At 36.8% G+C, this 13,678-nt stretch overlaps 1 protein-coding gene across 1 annotated transcript; it reads right to left on the bottom strand.

Annotated features, from left to right (window-relative positions):
- Positions 1-287: 287 nt before the first annotated feature.
- Positions 288-13,540, bottom strand: kctd9b (potassium channel tetramerization domain containing 9b). Its single transcript, NM_001002738.1, is given in 12 exon segments — positions 288-740; positions 2,139-2,272; positions 5,223-5,328; positions 6,458-6,607; positions 7,865-7,960; positions 8,043-8,110; positions 10,510-10,638; positions 10,734-10,789; positions 12,401-12,500; positions 13,104-13,147; positions 13,222-13,343; positions 13,435-13,540. Coding segments are annotated over 12 exon segments (1,170 nt in total). The 5' UTR covers positions 13,483-13,540; the 3' UTR covers positions 288-623.
- Positions 13,541-13,678: the final 138 nt, after the last annotated feature.

The raw sequence follows: 13,678 nt of genomic DNA, 5'->3' as shown, positions 1-13,678 counted from the left end.
GGGTCACCACAGCGGAATGAACCGCCAACCTAATTATTATATGTTTTACGCAGCGAATGCCCAACCAGCTGCAACCCTGTACTGGGAAACACCCATACACACTCATTCACGCACTCGTACACTGGGCAGTTTAGCTTATCGATTCTCCTATAGCGCATGTGTTTAGACGATGGGGAAAACCAGAGCACCCGGAGGAAACCCAGTCCAACACGGGGAGAACATGCAAACTCCACATGGAAATGCCAACTGGCCCAGCCGGGACTCGAAACAGTGACCTTCTTGCTGTGAGGCAACAGTGCTAACCACTGAGCCACCCATACTACATTTTTAGACTATAATTTGATAGATTTTATAGACGTTAAGATCATGTATGCTTCCGAAATATGATTTGACTAATATTTTTAGCTTGAAAGAAAGAAAAAAAAAACATTAACAATGACTTAATTTACATTGTAAACCTAAATTTACACTTTATTTTCTTTCTTTCATTCCTAAATCGAAAACTCATCAGCAGAAAATTTTATCTTCGGTGTTTGCAAATTTGGTGCATCCCTAAAATAAACGTTCTTGACCTGTCAGAGTATACGAGAGTGTTTGTGTTTGATTAGAGCTGGACCTGCAGGTTATCTGACGCTCTGCGACATGTGCAGCGGCGTCAGCATCTCCTCAAAGATGGCGCCCTTCACGTTGGAGCCGCGCAGGTTTGCCTCCTGGAGGTCGCAGCCGGACAGATCACAGTTCTGGAGGATTGCAGAAACAACAGTGAGGAGCGGCCGAAAACAACACACAACCACTGTGAAGCGCCCTGTGCTTTGTGCAGAGCTTTGTGAGCATAAACACACTCACCGGCCACTTTATTAGGTACACCTTACTAGTACTGTGTTGGACCCCTACTGCCTTCAGAACTGCCTTAATCCTTCATGGCGTAGATTCAACAAGCTACTGGAAATATTTCTCAGTGATTTTGCTCCATGTTGACATGATAGCATCACACAGTTGCTGCAGATTTGTCGGCGCAACATCACTGATGTGAATCTCCAGTTCCACCACATCCCAAAGGTGCTCTATTGGATTGAGCTCTGGTGTCTGTGGAGGCCATTTGAGTGCAGTGAACTCATCGTCATGTTCAAGAAATCAGAGATGATTCATGCTTGATGACATGGCGCTTTATCCTGCTGGAAGTAGCCATCAGAAGATGGTACGCTGTGGTCATAAAGGGATGGACATGGCCAGCAACAATACTCAGGGAGGCTGTGGCATTGACATGATGCTCAATTGCACTAATGAACCCAAGGCAGGATGGATTCATGCTTTCATGTTGTTGATGCCAAATTCTGACCCGACCATCCAAATGTGACAGCAGAAATGGAGACTCAGAGCAGGCAACGTTTCTCCAATCTTCTATTGTCCAGTTTTGGTGAGTCTGTGTGAATTGTAGCCTCAGTTTCCTGTTCTTAGCTGACAGGAGCGGCACCCGGTGTGCTCTTCTGCTGCTGTAGCCCATCCGCCTCAAGGTTGGACGTGTTGTGTTTTTAGAAATGCTCTTCTGCAGATCTAGGTTGTAACGAGTGCTTATTTGAGTTTCTATCAGCTGGAACCAGTCTGGCCATTCTCCTCTGACCTCTGGCATCAACAAGGCATTTGCGCCCACAGAACTGCCGCTCACTGGATATTTCCTCTTTATCAGACCATTCCCTGTAAACCATAGAGATGGTTGTGCGTGGAAATCCCAGTAGATCAGCAGTTTCTGAAATACTCAGACCAGCCCGTCTGGCAGCAACAACCAAACCATGCTCAAAGTCACTTAAGTCACCTTTCTTCCCGATTCTGATGCTCAATTTAAACTGCAGCAGATCGTCTTGACCATGTCTACATGCCTAGATTAGTTGAATTGTTGCCTTGTGGTTGGTTGATTTGCGTAACCAAGCAGTTGGACAGGTGTACCTAATAAAGTGGCCGTTGAGTGTATATGACAACAAACTTCCCCAAAAAAGTTGGCTTTGGTGAATGGTTTCAAACTGCAAAAATGAATTCAACATGAACTTGGAAACTGGATTTAGCCGGACATGCTGTCATTCCAGTTCTTTTTTTCCAGTTGGTTTGAAGCATACAGGGTTAATAAAGAAATATTGGATCACCTCCAGGTCGGTTCCTGCCAAAGTGGCTCCGCGCAGGTTGCAGTTTTTGAGTTTGGCGTTCTTCAGCGTGGCCACTCGGAGGTTTATACCCGTCATCTGACTGCCCTCCATATCCACACCCTTCAGATTGGCACCTGTGCAGAAATGACAGCCATGCGGTGTTAGGCAAGTAATCGATTACTAATTCAGACAGGCAGCAAATGAAGCACTGCTCATGTATTTAACTGCATTTAACGTTAGCCTTTTTAAATAAGATCATGTTTTATTTGATAGGATTATTAGAATAATGTAAAATGTCGTCAAATCATCAGAATACCACCTCTATAGCATTTTACCTGGCTCAAAATGAAGCAATTGGTAAAGCTGAATGTACGTTTATAATTTTATTCACATATTAATTATACTTTTAATCAGCAACAATGCATTAAAATGCTCAAAAGGGCCACTAAAGACATTTATGTATTTTTTTTTTTTAGTGCCATGTCAGCAACCAAGGCTATCTTCATGGCAGAAATCTTTCAACAATAAATATACAATTTAAAAATCAACTAACAAAACAAAACATTAATTAAATAAGATTTTTTGTGTTAATACATGATAAAAATTCTAAAATCTTTTCTGGTTTCACTTTGTCAAAAATGTCCTTAAAAGAGTTCATTTCATAAAAAAAGTCCTTCTGGAATCAGTAAAAGCAGGACAGTCCAGTAAAATGTGTTTTATAGTAAGAGGAGTTTTGCAGCACAAACACTGAGTAGGGTTTTCACCTTGGAGCAAAAAACCATGTGTAATTCTCGTATGCACAATACGACATCTGGTAAAAACTACTTGATCAAATCGATTCTTAAAATGTCTTAAAATTCTGTGTGAAACTTCAGGTTGGATCTCATGTAGTTTATTGTTTTCTAATGCAGCCCATTCCTTTTGCCACTTGTTTAAAATGTAAGCATTGATAAAAGGTTTCATCTCTGACGGAGGAATTTGGCCTTTGTTCACTACTTGCTTCAAAGCATCTTTAGCAGCTGCATCAGCTCGCTCATTGCCTAAAAGTCCGACATGTCCAGGAACCCAGCAAAAAATGATGTGATAAAACTGATTTTGTAGTTGGTGAACTTTAGTTAAAATATTATCAATTAAAGGATGATCATTCGTTGAAGATTCCATAACTTGGAGGCATGATTTGCCACTAAAGACATATAAAAGTACAAAAGAAAATTAACATTCAGAAAGAAAAAGTAACAATTTCAAAAGGCAGGGCTTTAAAGCATTGTTATTCACAATCTCCACCATTTGATAGATGGGTTTTAGAAATATTAATTAAAAATATGACAAAATGTAAATTGTTGTTCAAAATATTATACATACAGAACATACATACAGAGACAAAACAATAAATTCTGTGAAAATGCAATTATTTTTCCAGAGTGATGTTTAACACAGCAAGGGTTTTTGCTCGGATTTTTATGAAGAAAATCTTATTTCTTTTAGTTTGGCTGGAATTAAAAACATATTTAGCTATGCTAAGGTCAATATTATTAGCCCCATTTGGAAATTATATGTTTGATTGTCTACAGAACAAACCACTGTTATAAAATGACCTGCCTAATTACCCTAACTTGCCTAATTAACCTAGTTAAGCCTTTACATGTCACTTTAAGCTGAAATAAAAGATAAAAGAAAAATCAGTTATTAGAGATGAGTAATTTAAACTATTATTAAATTTGTTTAAGAAAATAAAAATAATAATTTTGCTTATATATTTGACTAAACAGTTTTGAAAAATGTAACTTTTTTTAATAAAAAAAATCTGCAAAATAGATATGCATGAAACAATATTACAACTCCTCTGCTTCTTTAATTGATTTATAAAGAACTGTTTTACTATGTTTATACTGAACATTGATTTACTATATTTAAGGCAAGTAACTTATGAGTAGGCTCACACAGAATCTGTACGTGCAAAAATCTGCCGATTTCTAGCCCATCATTGAGTCGATTTATTTACTCGTGTAAATGTGTGTAAACTTATATTCATTCAGTTTTTAAAGTAATTTCAGTAATATTATTGACTAATATGAAAATGTTAATATGATTTATTTACAATACAGTTTACAGTCATATTTTCTGTCTTTTAGTAGATGCATTATATGAGAGACTTGCTTTGTTTACCAAATAAGTGGATCCAATTGTATTTGCATTGCAAACATTAAATAAAAGCTAAACATTTTTTTTTTAAATTTATTTATTTTCTTCCACTTTTCCGAGGCTGGATCACAGAGGCAATCAGTCTTAGGAGAGAACCCCAGATTTCCCTCTCCTCAGACACTTCCTCCAGCTCCTCCGGGGGGATCCAGAGGCGTTCCCAGGCCAGCCGAGAGACATAGTCCCTCCAGCGTGTTCTGGATCTTCCCCGAGGCCTCCTTCCAGTGGGACATGCCTAAAACACCTCCCTAGTTAGGCGTCCAGGAGGCATCCTAAACAGATGCCCGAGCCACCTCAGCTGACTTCTCTCAATGTGAAGGAGCAGCGGCTGTACTACGAGCTCCTCCTGGGTGACCGAGCTGCTCATCCCGTCTATAAGGGTGTGTCCTGCCACCCTGAGAAAGAAACTCATTCCTGCCACTTGTATCCGAAATCTTGTCCTTTCAGTCATGACCCAAAGCTCATGACCATATGTGAGAGTAGGAACAAAGATTGACCGGTAAATCGAGAGCTTTGCCTTTCGGCTCAGCTCCTTTTTTACCACAACCGACCGTTACATCGACCGCATTACTGCTGCCGCTGCACCAATCCGCCTGTCAATCTCACACTCCATCCTTCCCTCACTCATGAACAATTTTTTATTTCATATATAAAGCTTTTAGTTCTGATACTCCCAAAATCATCCCACATTTTTTTTTTTTTTTACTAAATTCTGCTCAGAAATAGCAAAAACTGTTCGCAGATTCTGTGTGAGCCTAGTTATAGTAACTAATTAAATGAGCTATAAATGAACAGTAATCCCTCACTTTATACAGTGGATCAGTCATATAATTACAGTAACTTGTCAGTTTTGCACGTTAGGTCAAGTGTGTTCGTTTCGTTCACCTTCTAGATTAGCTTTGAGTCCTGCGGGATCCTCAAAATTGCAGCCTTTCAGAGACGCCCCTTCTGCATTGGTGCACAGCATTTTGACGCCCTGTAAATTGGCACCCTGGTAAAAACACAGGCAGAAAGAGAAAATCAGCATCACAGGGCAACAGAAGAAATAAAACAAGAAAGTGGAGGAATAAAATAAATCAATATTTTAGATTCTTTGGATTTTATTGATCTACATAAACATGATTAAAGTAACTCATCTGCATAATCCCCGCCCACCTGTGACATTCGAACACTATTTCATTTGACATGGAATAGTTAAGGAAAGACCAATTAAAACAGAATTGGCTAGAGGACCAATCAGAGCAGAGTTGGCTTAAGGATGGGGAGGGGCTTCAGAAATTGATTCAAACTAACCATATCGAAATGAATGCTAAATTATTCTAATATTGTATGCATACTCTGAGAAACTGACAATGATTTTTGAGCTTGGATGCATTTAAACCTGTTGTAAAGGACTTCAACACTGTATTAGGACTCTTGAAAATACATGTGACCTACTCTTAAATTTTGCTTTGTGTTTTTTGACTCTCAAAGTGTAGCAACTATTGATTTACATTTTATGTATTAACCCTTGTGTATTGTTCAAATTTACTACAGGATGAAAAAAAAATCCACTAAAGAACAGGAAACCGAGGCTACAATTCACACAGGCTCAACAAAACTGGACAATAGAAGATTGGAAAAATTTTGCCTGGCCTCAATTTCTTATGCAACATTCGGATGGTAGGGTCAGAATTTAGTTCATTGTACTCAAATGGCCTCCACAGTCCCCAGAGCTCAATCCAATAGAGCACATTTGGGATGTGGTGGAACGGGAGATTCACATCATGGATGTGCAGCCGACAAATCTGCAGCAACTGTGTGATGCTATCATGTCAATATGGAGCAAAATCTCTGAGGAATATTTCCAGTACCTTGTTGAATCTACGCCATGAAGGATTATAGCAGTTTTGAAGGCAAAAAGGGTCCAACTGGTACTAGTAAGGTGTACCTAATAAAGTGGCCTGTAAGTGTATTTTAATTAGATTTTTTGATGTTGTTGCGTAAATGTGGTAAAGTCAACCTCATTCCTGATCAAACCTACTAAATGTTTTTAAAAATGCAGGACTTTGACTATCATGGCCAAGTTCAATATTTTTTTTATTAATAAAAATAATGAAAAGTGACAGGTAAATTCTCACGTCTAGGTTGGCGCTGGACAGGTCTGCCCGCTCCAGGTTGGTTCCACAGAGGTTGGCGTGAGTGAGGTTACATCGGCTGAGGTTTGCCATCTTAAAGTTGATGTAACGCAGGTCAAGACGAGACAGATCTGTCCCGCTGAAATTCAGGCCCTGGGAGAAAACCGAACACACTGAAATAATGCACAACTATGAATGGTTTCAACTGAGAGCTGCATTACAAAAGTTATGTGCAGGGCCAGACGGAATCTGCGGACATTTTTTGCTATTTCAGCACAGAATTTTGGTAAAAATCTGTGGATTTCTGCAGAATTATTTTGGGAGTATCCAGTGGAGTATCATAACTAAAACCTTAATATATGAAATAAAAAGTAATAAATTACTGAATAAAAACTGAATAAATTCAGATCTACACATTTACTCAAGTAAATAAACAGAATTAATGATGGGCTAAAAATCTGCAGAAATCTGCGGAATTCTGCAGAAAATCTGCGGAATTCTGCGCTCGCAGATTCCGTGTGGGCCTAGATATGTGTTACGTCACATCCCGCCTATGCACATAGACGATCGAGTGGGTCAATTTGTTAATTTGTGTAATACTATGGAGCTTAAAATATGCCAAATCAATCCAAATTTGAATTGTGTTCATTTGAATAATTGACAATTGCAATTTAATTTTAATATATTGAATTTGATGATCTGAATTTCTTCATCTTGAAAACTTTAAACCAGGGGTGTCCACACTCGGTCCTGCAAAGTTTAGTTCCAACTCCGATCAGACACACATGGGCTAGCTAATCAAGCTCTTACTAGACTTACTAGAACCAACCTTGCTGGTGTTTTGAGGTAAGTTGGAGCTTAAACCTGCAGGACACCGGCCCTTTAGGACTGAGTTTGGACACCCCTCAGAACAAAAAAAATCTGAAGTTTGAAAATATATCTATGAAAATCTGCCTTAAAAAAATTCTGTTGTCTTAAATTTCAGATGTTGAATATTCAAGTTCATTCATTCATTTTCCTTCAGCTTAGTCCCTTTAGTGATGATATCATGTTGTCATTCTGGTGATGAGTGGCATAAGATGGCCTTAAAATGACAATAATATCGTTTATCGCAATATATTTTAGTGCAATATGTCAGACAACAAAAAATAGATATCGTGACAGGCCTAGCGATTATGCATTCACAATGGTATGAACCATTATATGGGTGGTCAAATGTATATTTATTTGATCTATTATTTGATTTAATTATTTTATTTAAGATACAGATCAGAGAAAACCACTTCTCACTATTAAATGGCTGACCCTATTGGTATAAATGCATATCATTCCATACTCTATCAAACTATACCAAGTGTAAACAATCCACTAAATTAAACTAACCAATAAAAAAAACTCAGGTCCTCCTACCTGACAGCGAAGCTCAGATTTAGTTGGTGTGGCAAGAAGAAAACGCACAAACTCTTTCCGAGAGATAGGTGAATGATCATCAGGAGGCTGGGAATTCTAAAGAAAAGGAGAGACATCCCTGTTATTATGGTCATATTCAATAAGTCACTACTGCACCTTATTCGTAATGTTTTTTTACCTTAATAACACCTTCAAGCTGCTCAGCGAGTCGTTCAATACCAAAGAAACGAGCTTCTTCTAGAACGCCTGGACAAATAATGTTGCACAGGTGCTCATTTTACATGCAGAGAGGTTAGCCAATCGTAACAGAGCTCATTTGCATATTAGAAAGTTAACGAAATTGGAGAAAAAGGAGTTTGCTTATATTTTAAAATAAAGAATTGCCAAAATTAGATATTATATTGATGACTGTATCCTGTTTACTGATCTATATCATGGCCGAACTCATCTGCATAATCCCCGCCCACCCGAGAGATATGAACAGTCTGGAATGGGCATTTCATTTCTGACAAGGAATAGATACAAAAACAGGCTTGGCCAGCTGACCAATCAGAGCGGAGTTGGCTTAAGGATGGGGGAGGGGCTTTAAAAATGGATTCAAACGAACTGTATCGAAATCAATGCAAAATTATTCTAATATTATGTGCATATTCTGAAAAAATTACAACGATTTCTGAGCTTGGATGCATTTAAACATGTTGTAGAGGACTTCAACACTGTATTAGGACGCTTTAAAAATACCATGTGACCTGCTCTTAAATTTGGCTTTCTTAAGACACAAGACGTGTCTGGCGTCATTTGTTGTTATTTTCAGACCAGCGTAACAGTAACTTTTACGTTTTCTCTGGACGGCAGGGGAGAGACTATGATTCAGAGATTTATGCTAAGCTGTTAGCATTGTGGAAGATCACCTACTGCATCTTTAACTAGCAAATCCATTTGCACCTTTTTGTGGACGTATGAGTGTGCTGGTCTGAAAAGGAGGTGTGTTAAGGCGCATTGTTGGTGCGTTGTTATTTTGAGGAACTGAAATGGCATTGACCAATTAAAAGCTGCTCTAAAGTCCAGCGCAGAGCGAGTTAGTCATGAGGCCCAAATACTTACACATCGTTGAATACACACAGGATGATCAAAAAAACACAAATATCTTTATATATGAAAACAATTAAAGTATTAAAATGTTACAAAAATTATTTTGTACATTAATATAACGTGTGCAGAGTTACTGAAGTTTGTCCTGCGCGCTTGCGGTTTTTTGTGTGTATATACAATGTTTGAGTAATTGTTAAATGTAGAAAACTTTTAATGTCAACTGTTAGAATTTTTTGTATTGATGTACACCTGATTAGTGATGGTGGTTGATGCACTTTATCTCTGTGGAGTGAGGTCGGAAATGGGAAGAATGTTTATTGTCATTGCTGTGAAGATTATAAGTTATTGTGTGATTAATTGATAATGAAATGAGAGTGACGGTTTAACTAATTGCACATTGTGATTGACTATGGAATAAAAGGGTGGAGTTGGAGAATGTGTCACACACTGAGGAAGGCTTTGTGCCGAAACGTCTGTTTGTCTGTTATCACCCGTAAAATGTAAGAAAAAGTAAAAATAAAAACAGTATGAAGCAATTGAGTGCGAATCATTACCTTCTTTTGAATAATACTACATTAATATAACCATTGCCTCCATGCCTTCTTCACCTCGAGGGGCTTTTTCAGTTCATTTATGACAATTTGCAGTTTTATATGTTATTATTAGCAGTATTATTTATCATCTGCATATTTATATTTGTTTTAATAAAAACAAGTTTAGATTTGTCCACCTGTGGGGTTTTGGAGATGTCTGTATCACTATATGGGGTATAAGAACAGGACGTGTGTTTGGATATCACTCAGTTATTTGAACACACTTCGTTATTATTGTTCATTTATTCCTTTGCTGGAAATTAGAACTGAATAAAGAAATAGTTTTGACACAAATCTTTGCGCTTAACAAAGGAAATTAAATATTTAGGCTAATGGATGTGTTCAGTGGAGTGAGTTTCCATCATTTCCTTACTCCAAAAAAGTAAAGAGTAAAAGTAAAGATTAAAAGTATAGAGGCAGAATGGAGGAGGCTCGTTCTTTATCCTCGTGCTGCAGATGCTCTGTTCAACTGTTTTCCCTCTAGTAAAGCGTTTAGTTTTTACACTTACAGAGTAAGAAATAGCAAATGTTTTATTGCACGACGCAACAGACTCTTTAAGGGAATGAAAGATGGGACTCTGATTGGTTTAATGCACGTTATGATAAAAAAACACCCAGAACGTATAAGGAGAACAAGCACAACCATGCGTCAGGGCGCAAAGCGTATTTTTCAGTCCTTAAAATACACACCCTTATTGCCTTTGCGCTCTTGTCTTGGGACTAGATCAATAAAATATTAGCCATCTTTTATGTATTAACAAAGGCCAAAGTTTTAGCTTAAAATCAGTTAATTTGTTGTATTGAAGAAAAGTCGCCAACATCTTGTATGACCTGATGGTGAGTAAATTAGCAAGTTTACATATTTTTTTAATTAACCATCCCTTTAATAAGCAGACCTCAAGAAACCAACAGCATGATAAAAAAATAGGTGTATCATATGCTAATCTGTATGTATCTCACCGAGCAGATTAATGCCGTCATTAATAATGAGCTGTCCGTGTCTCAGGTAGTTCAGAATGGGCTCAAAGTAATCCGGGCTGCGATCGATGAGATATGCTCCTTGCTCGTCCTGTTTGTTCCCCCAAACATCTGAAACAATAATAATACAATTAATAAACGCTGTAAGACTCAAAAGCATGAGCAAATGAGATTTTCTGAACATTACAAACAGGATAAACTATCACCTTTGTCTCTGAACATGTGAGCCAACATACTCTCCGTTTCTTTGACCAAAGTGCTCCTAATAAAAATCACAGAAAAGAGTTTAAGTGTTAAAACCATCAGACATCAATGGGCAAATAATGTAAAAAATTAAATAAATCCACAAAACAAGGTTTGTTACTTAAAATATAAAAAAAACATAAGATTATTTGTATTATTTTCTTTAATTTCAGCTGGCTAAAGCTGCAATGTTCCCATTAGCTTTATCTTAAAATGTTAAAACTAACCTGAAGGAAATGCATCAAAAACATATAGAGATTAAAAACACACATTAAATAACCTATATATATATATATATATATATATATATATATATATATATATATATATATATATATATATATATATATATATAATTTCTCAACATAAATAAACAACACTGAAATACACACAAAACATTGCAAATGTTCAATACCATTTGGTAATTTTCATTAACATTATATATTCAATGTATATATTCCTTTTATTATATATATTCCTTTTATTAACAATTCATATTTTCTCATCGATGATTATAATTATGTTCAATAACCAGAAAGTAAAAAAATCACAATTATTTTTAACAAAAATCAAATTTAAAGGGTTCAGTTGAAAAAAATCTCTCAAGTTTTATCAGTGGCATGATAAAACATACAAATAATAATTTAATAATTAATGAATAATCATTTTCTAATACAAATAATAGACTGAAATAAGCTAAATGTTTCTCAACCTCTATTTAAATTGCCATATAGAATTGAAATACATTTGTGTATTTTAATATACACATCAAGTTTAAATAATATAAAACTCAGTTGAAATAATAAATAAGTAAATAATTCCATAAGACGTTACAATAAGGTTGTATTAGTTAATGCACTTACTAGCATGGACAAACAATGAATAACACATTTATTGCAGTATTTGTTCAAGTTAGTTATTGAAAATACAGTTGTTCACTGTTAGTTCATGTTACTTCACATTAACTAATGATAAGAAGCATGACTTTGGAAGTTAATAATGGGTTAGTAAACTGTGATTAATAGATGCTTTACAAGTATTGTTCATAACTAGTTCATGTTAGTAAATACATTAACTATAGAAAGCTTATTGTAAAGTGTGACCGATAATTAAATATTACATTTTTTTTTTTAATCTTTCACAAGGTGAGGCAGTGGCGCAGTAGGTAATGCTGTCGCCTCACACCAATAAAGTCGCTGGATTGAACCTAGGCTCAGTTGGCGTTTCTGTGTGGAGTTTGCATGTTCTCCCTGCATTCGCGTGGGTTTCCTCCGGGTGCTCCGGTTTCCCCCACAGTTGTACATGCGGTACAGGTGAATTGGGTAGGATAAATTGTCTGTAGTGTATGAGTGCATATGTTTCCAAGAGATGGGTTGCGGCTGGAAGGGCATCCAATGCATAAAAAACATGCTGGATAAGTTGGCGGTTCATTCCGCTGTGGCAATCCCGGATCAATAAAGCGACTAAGCTGACAAGAAAATGAATGAATGAATGAAATTCTTTCACATCACCATAACGAGAATGAAATATTGAGACTTGGCATGCAAACAGTCAAGAAATGATTTGTTGTGATGTTTGTAATTCTGGATTACAGTAAAAGAGCTCAGTGTTTAGTGTGGCGGTGAATTACCGTGTGGTTGTGAACCGTCGGCCTCCAACATTGAGTGTGATCCAGTCTGTGTGAGCCCAGGAGTTAAACTCGTGCACACTCTCTGGGTTATTTGGTGGATCTGCAGGAAATTATTCAAATAATACACATTATAATACAGGTTTGTTGCAAACTCGATTCTGATTGGCAATCTTAATTTATAAATTAGGTGAAATTGTATTTATATCACAATATGTATCGCAGAGAAAAAAAAAACATCACAATGTTAAATTTTTCCAATCTCATGCAGCCCTAGTAAGAGGTGTAAAAAAATAGATTTATTTTTACAAATAAAGCATAAGCACACATTCTTTTCACCCCATAAACACAATCAAACCTTAAAAAGATCCCTTTAAAGTCTATAAATCGCATCAAAACACAACTGAAGACTTTGGATGACATTTGTTTGAAACTAGTCCTACACACAGGAGCAGTTTGAGCACAAAACCCTGACAAATGTCTGAAATACAACATGTGAACAGTGTCTTTTAACTGTGGTATAAGCAGAATAATGCACTCTGGTCCATTAAATTATAAGAACATAACCTGAGGTGTAACAAACACTCCGCTCCACATGTGGTGTGCATTATTTTCTAATAATTCAACAGCCCACCATCAACTATTCCTCACTTGAAGTGTATTAATAACAGTTCTGTGGTCTCAAATTAAATAACTTTAAACTCACCAACAAAAGAGTCTCCTTCTGATATATACAAGACATCGTCGTCTCTGTTAAGAGAAACACCTATGTTACATGATAACAACAATGAAATATATACAATAAAACTAGTTATTGTTCTTACCTGATGAGGGCTATATCATCAATAAGACCTCCTTTCCCATTGTAAACATTAGCAGCTTTTATAGCGAATTTTGCGCTTGCAACCGACAGTAGATCAGCTAGAGTCCCATAAACTGCCACCACCTGATATAAAAGCCACAAATAACCTTATATTAAATAAACAATCGTGCTTTAATAGTGTAATAGACAGGCAGTATATTAAAAACACACTCGCCTTGCCGTTGTGTGATGTGCCGTTCACAAACAGCGTGACTCTTCTCATATCTGAGGCTGTAATGAGGCTCTTCGGTGTTTAAAATCGTTTTAAATTCCACGTTATTGTTAAACATTGAGGCATTTCCGACTATATCTTAACACTGTTTACTTCCGCCCTAGAAATACTACAGCAAGCAGGATTGACTAATGAATAAAGCAAGTCCAGAGTGGGCGGGGTTAGATGAGCGAATGTTTAATCTGAT

Source organism: Danio rerio, chromosome 10 (assembly GCF_052040795.2).
Source record: "Danio rerio strain M-AB ecotype USA chromosome 10, GRCz13ab, whole genome shotgun sequence".
Classification (NCBI taxonomy): Eukaryota; Metazoa; Chordata; class Actinopteri; order Cypriniformes; family Danionidae; genus Danio; species Danio rerio.
The sequence above is the reverse complement of the archived record's forward strand: the minus strand, read 5'-3'. Positions and strand labels throughout refer to the sequence as shown.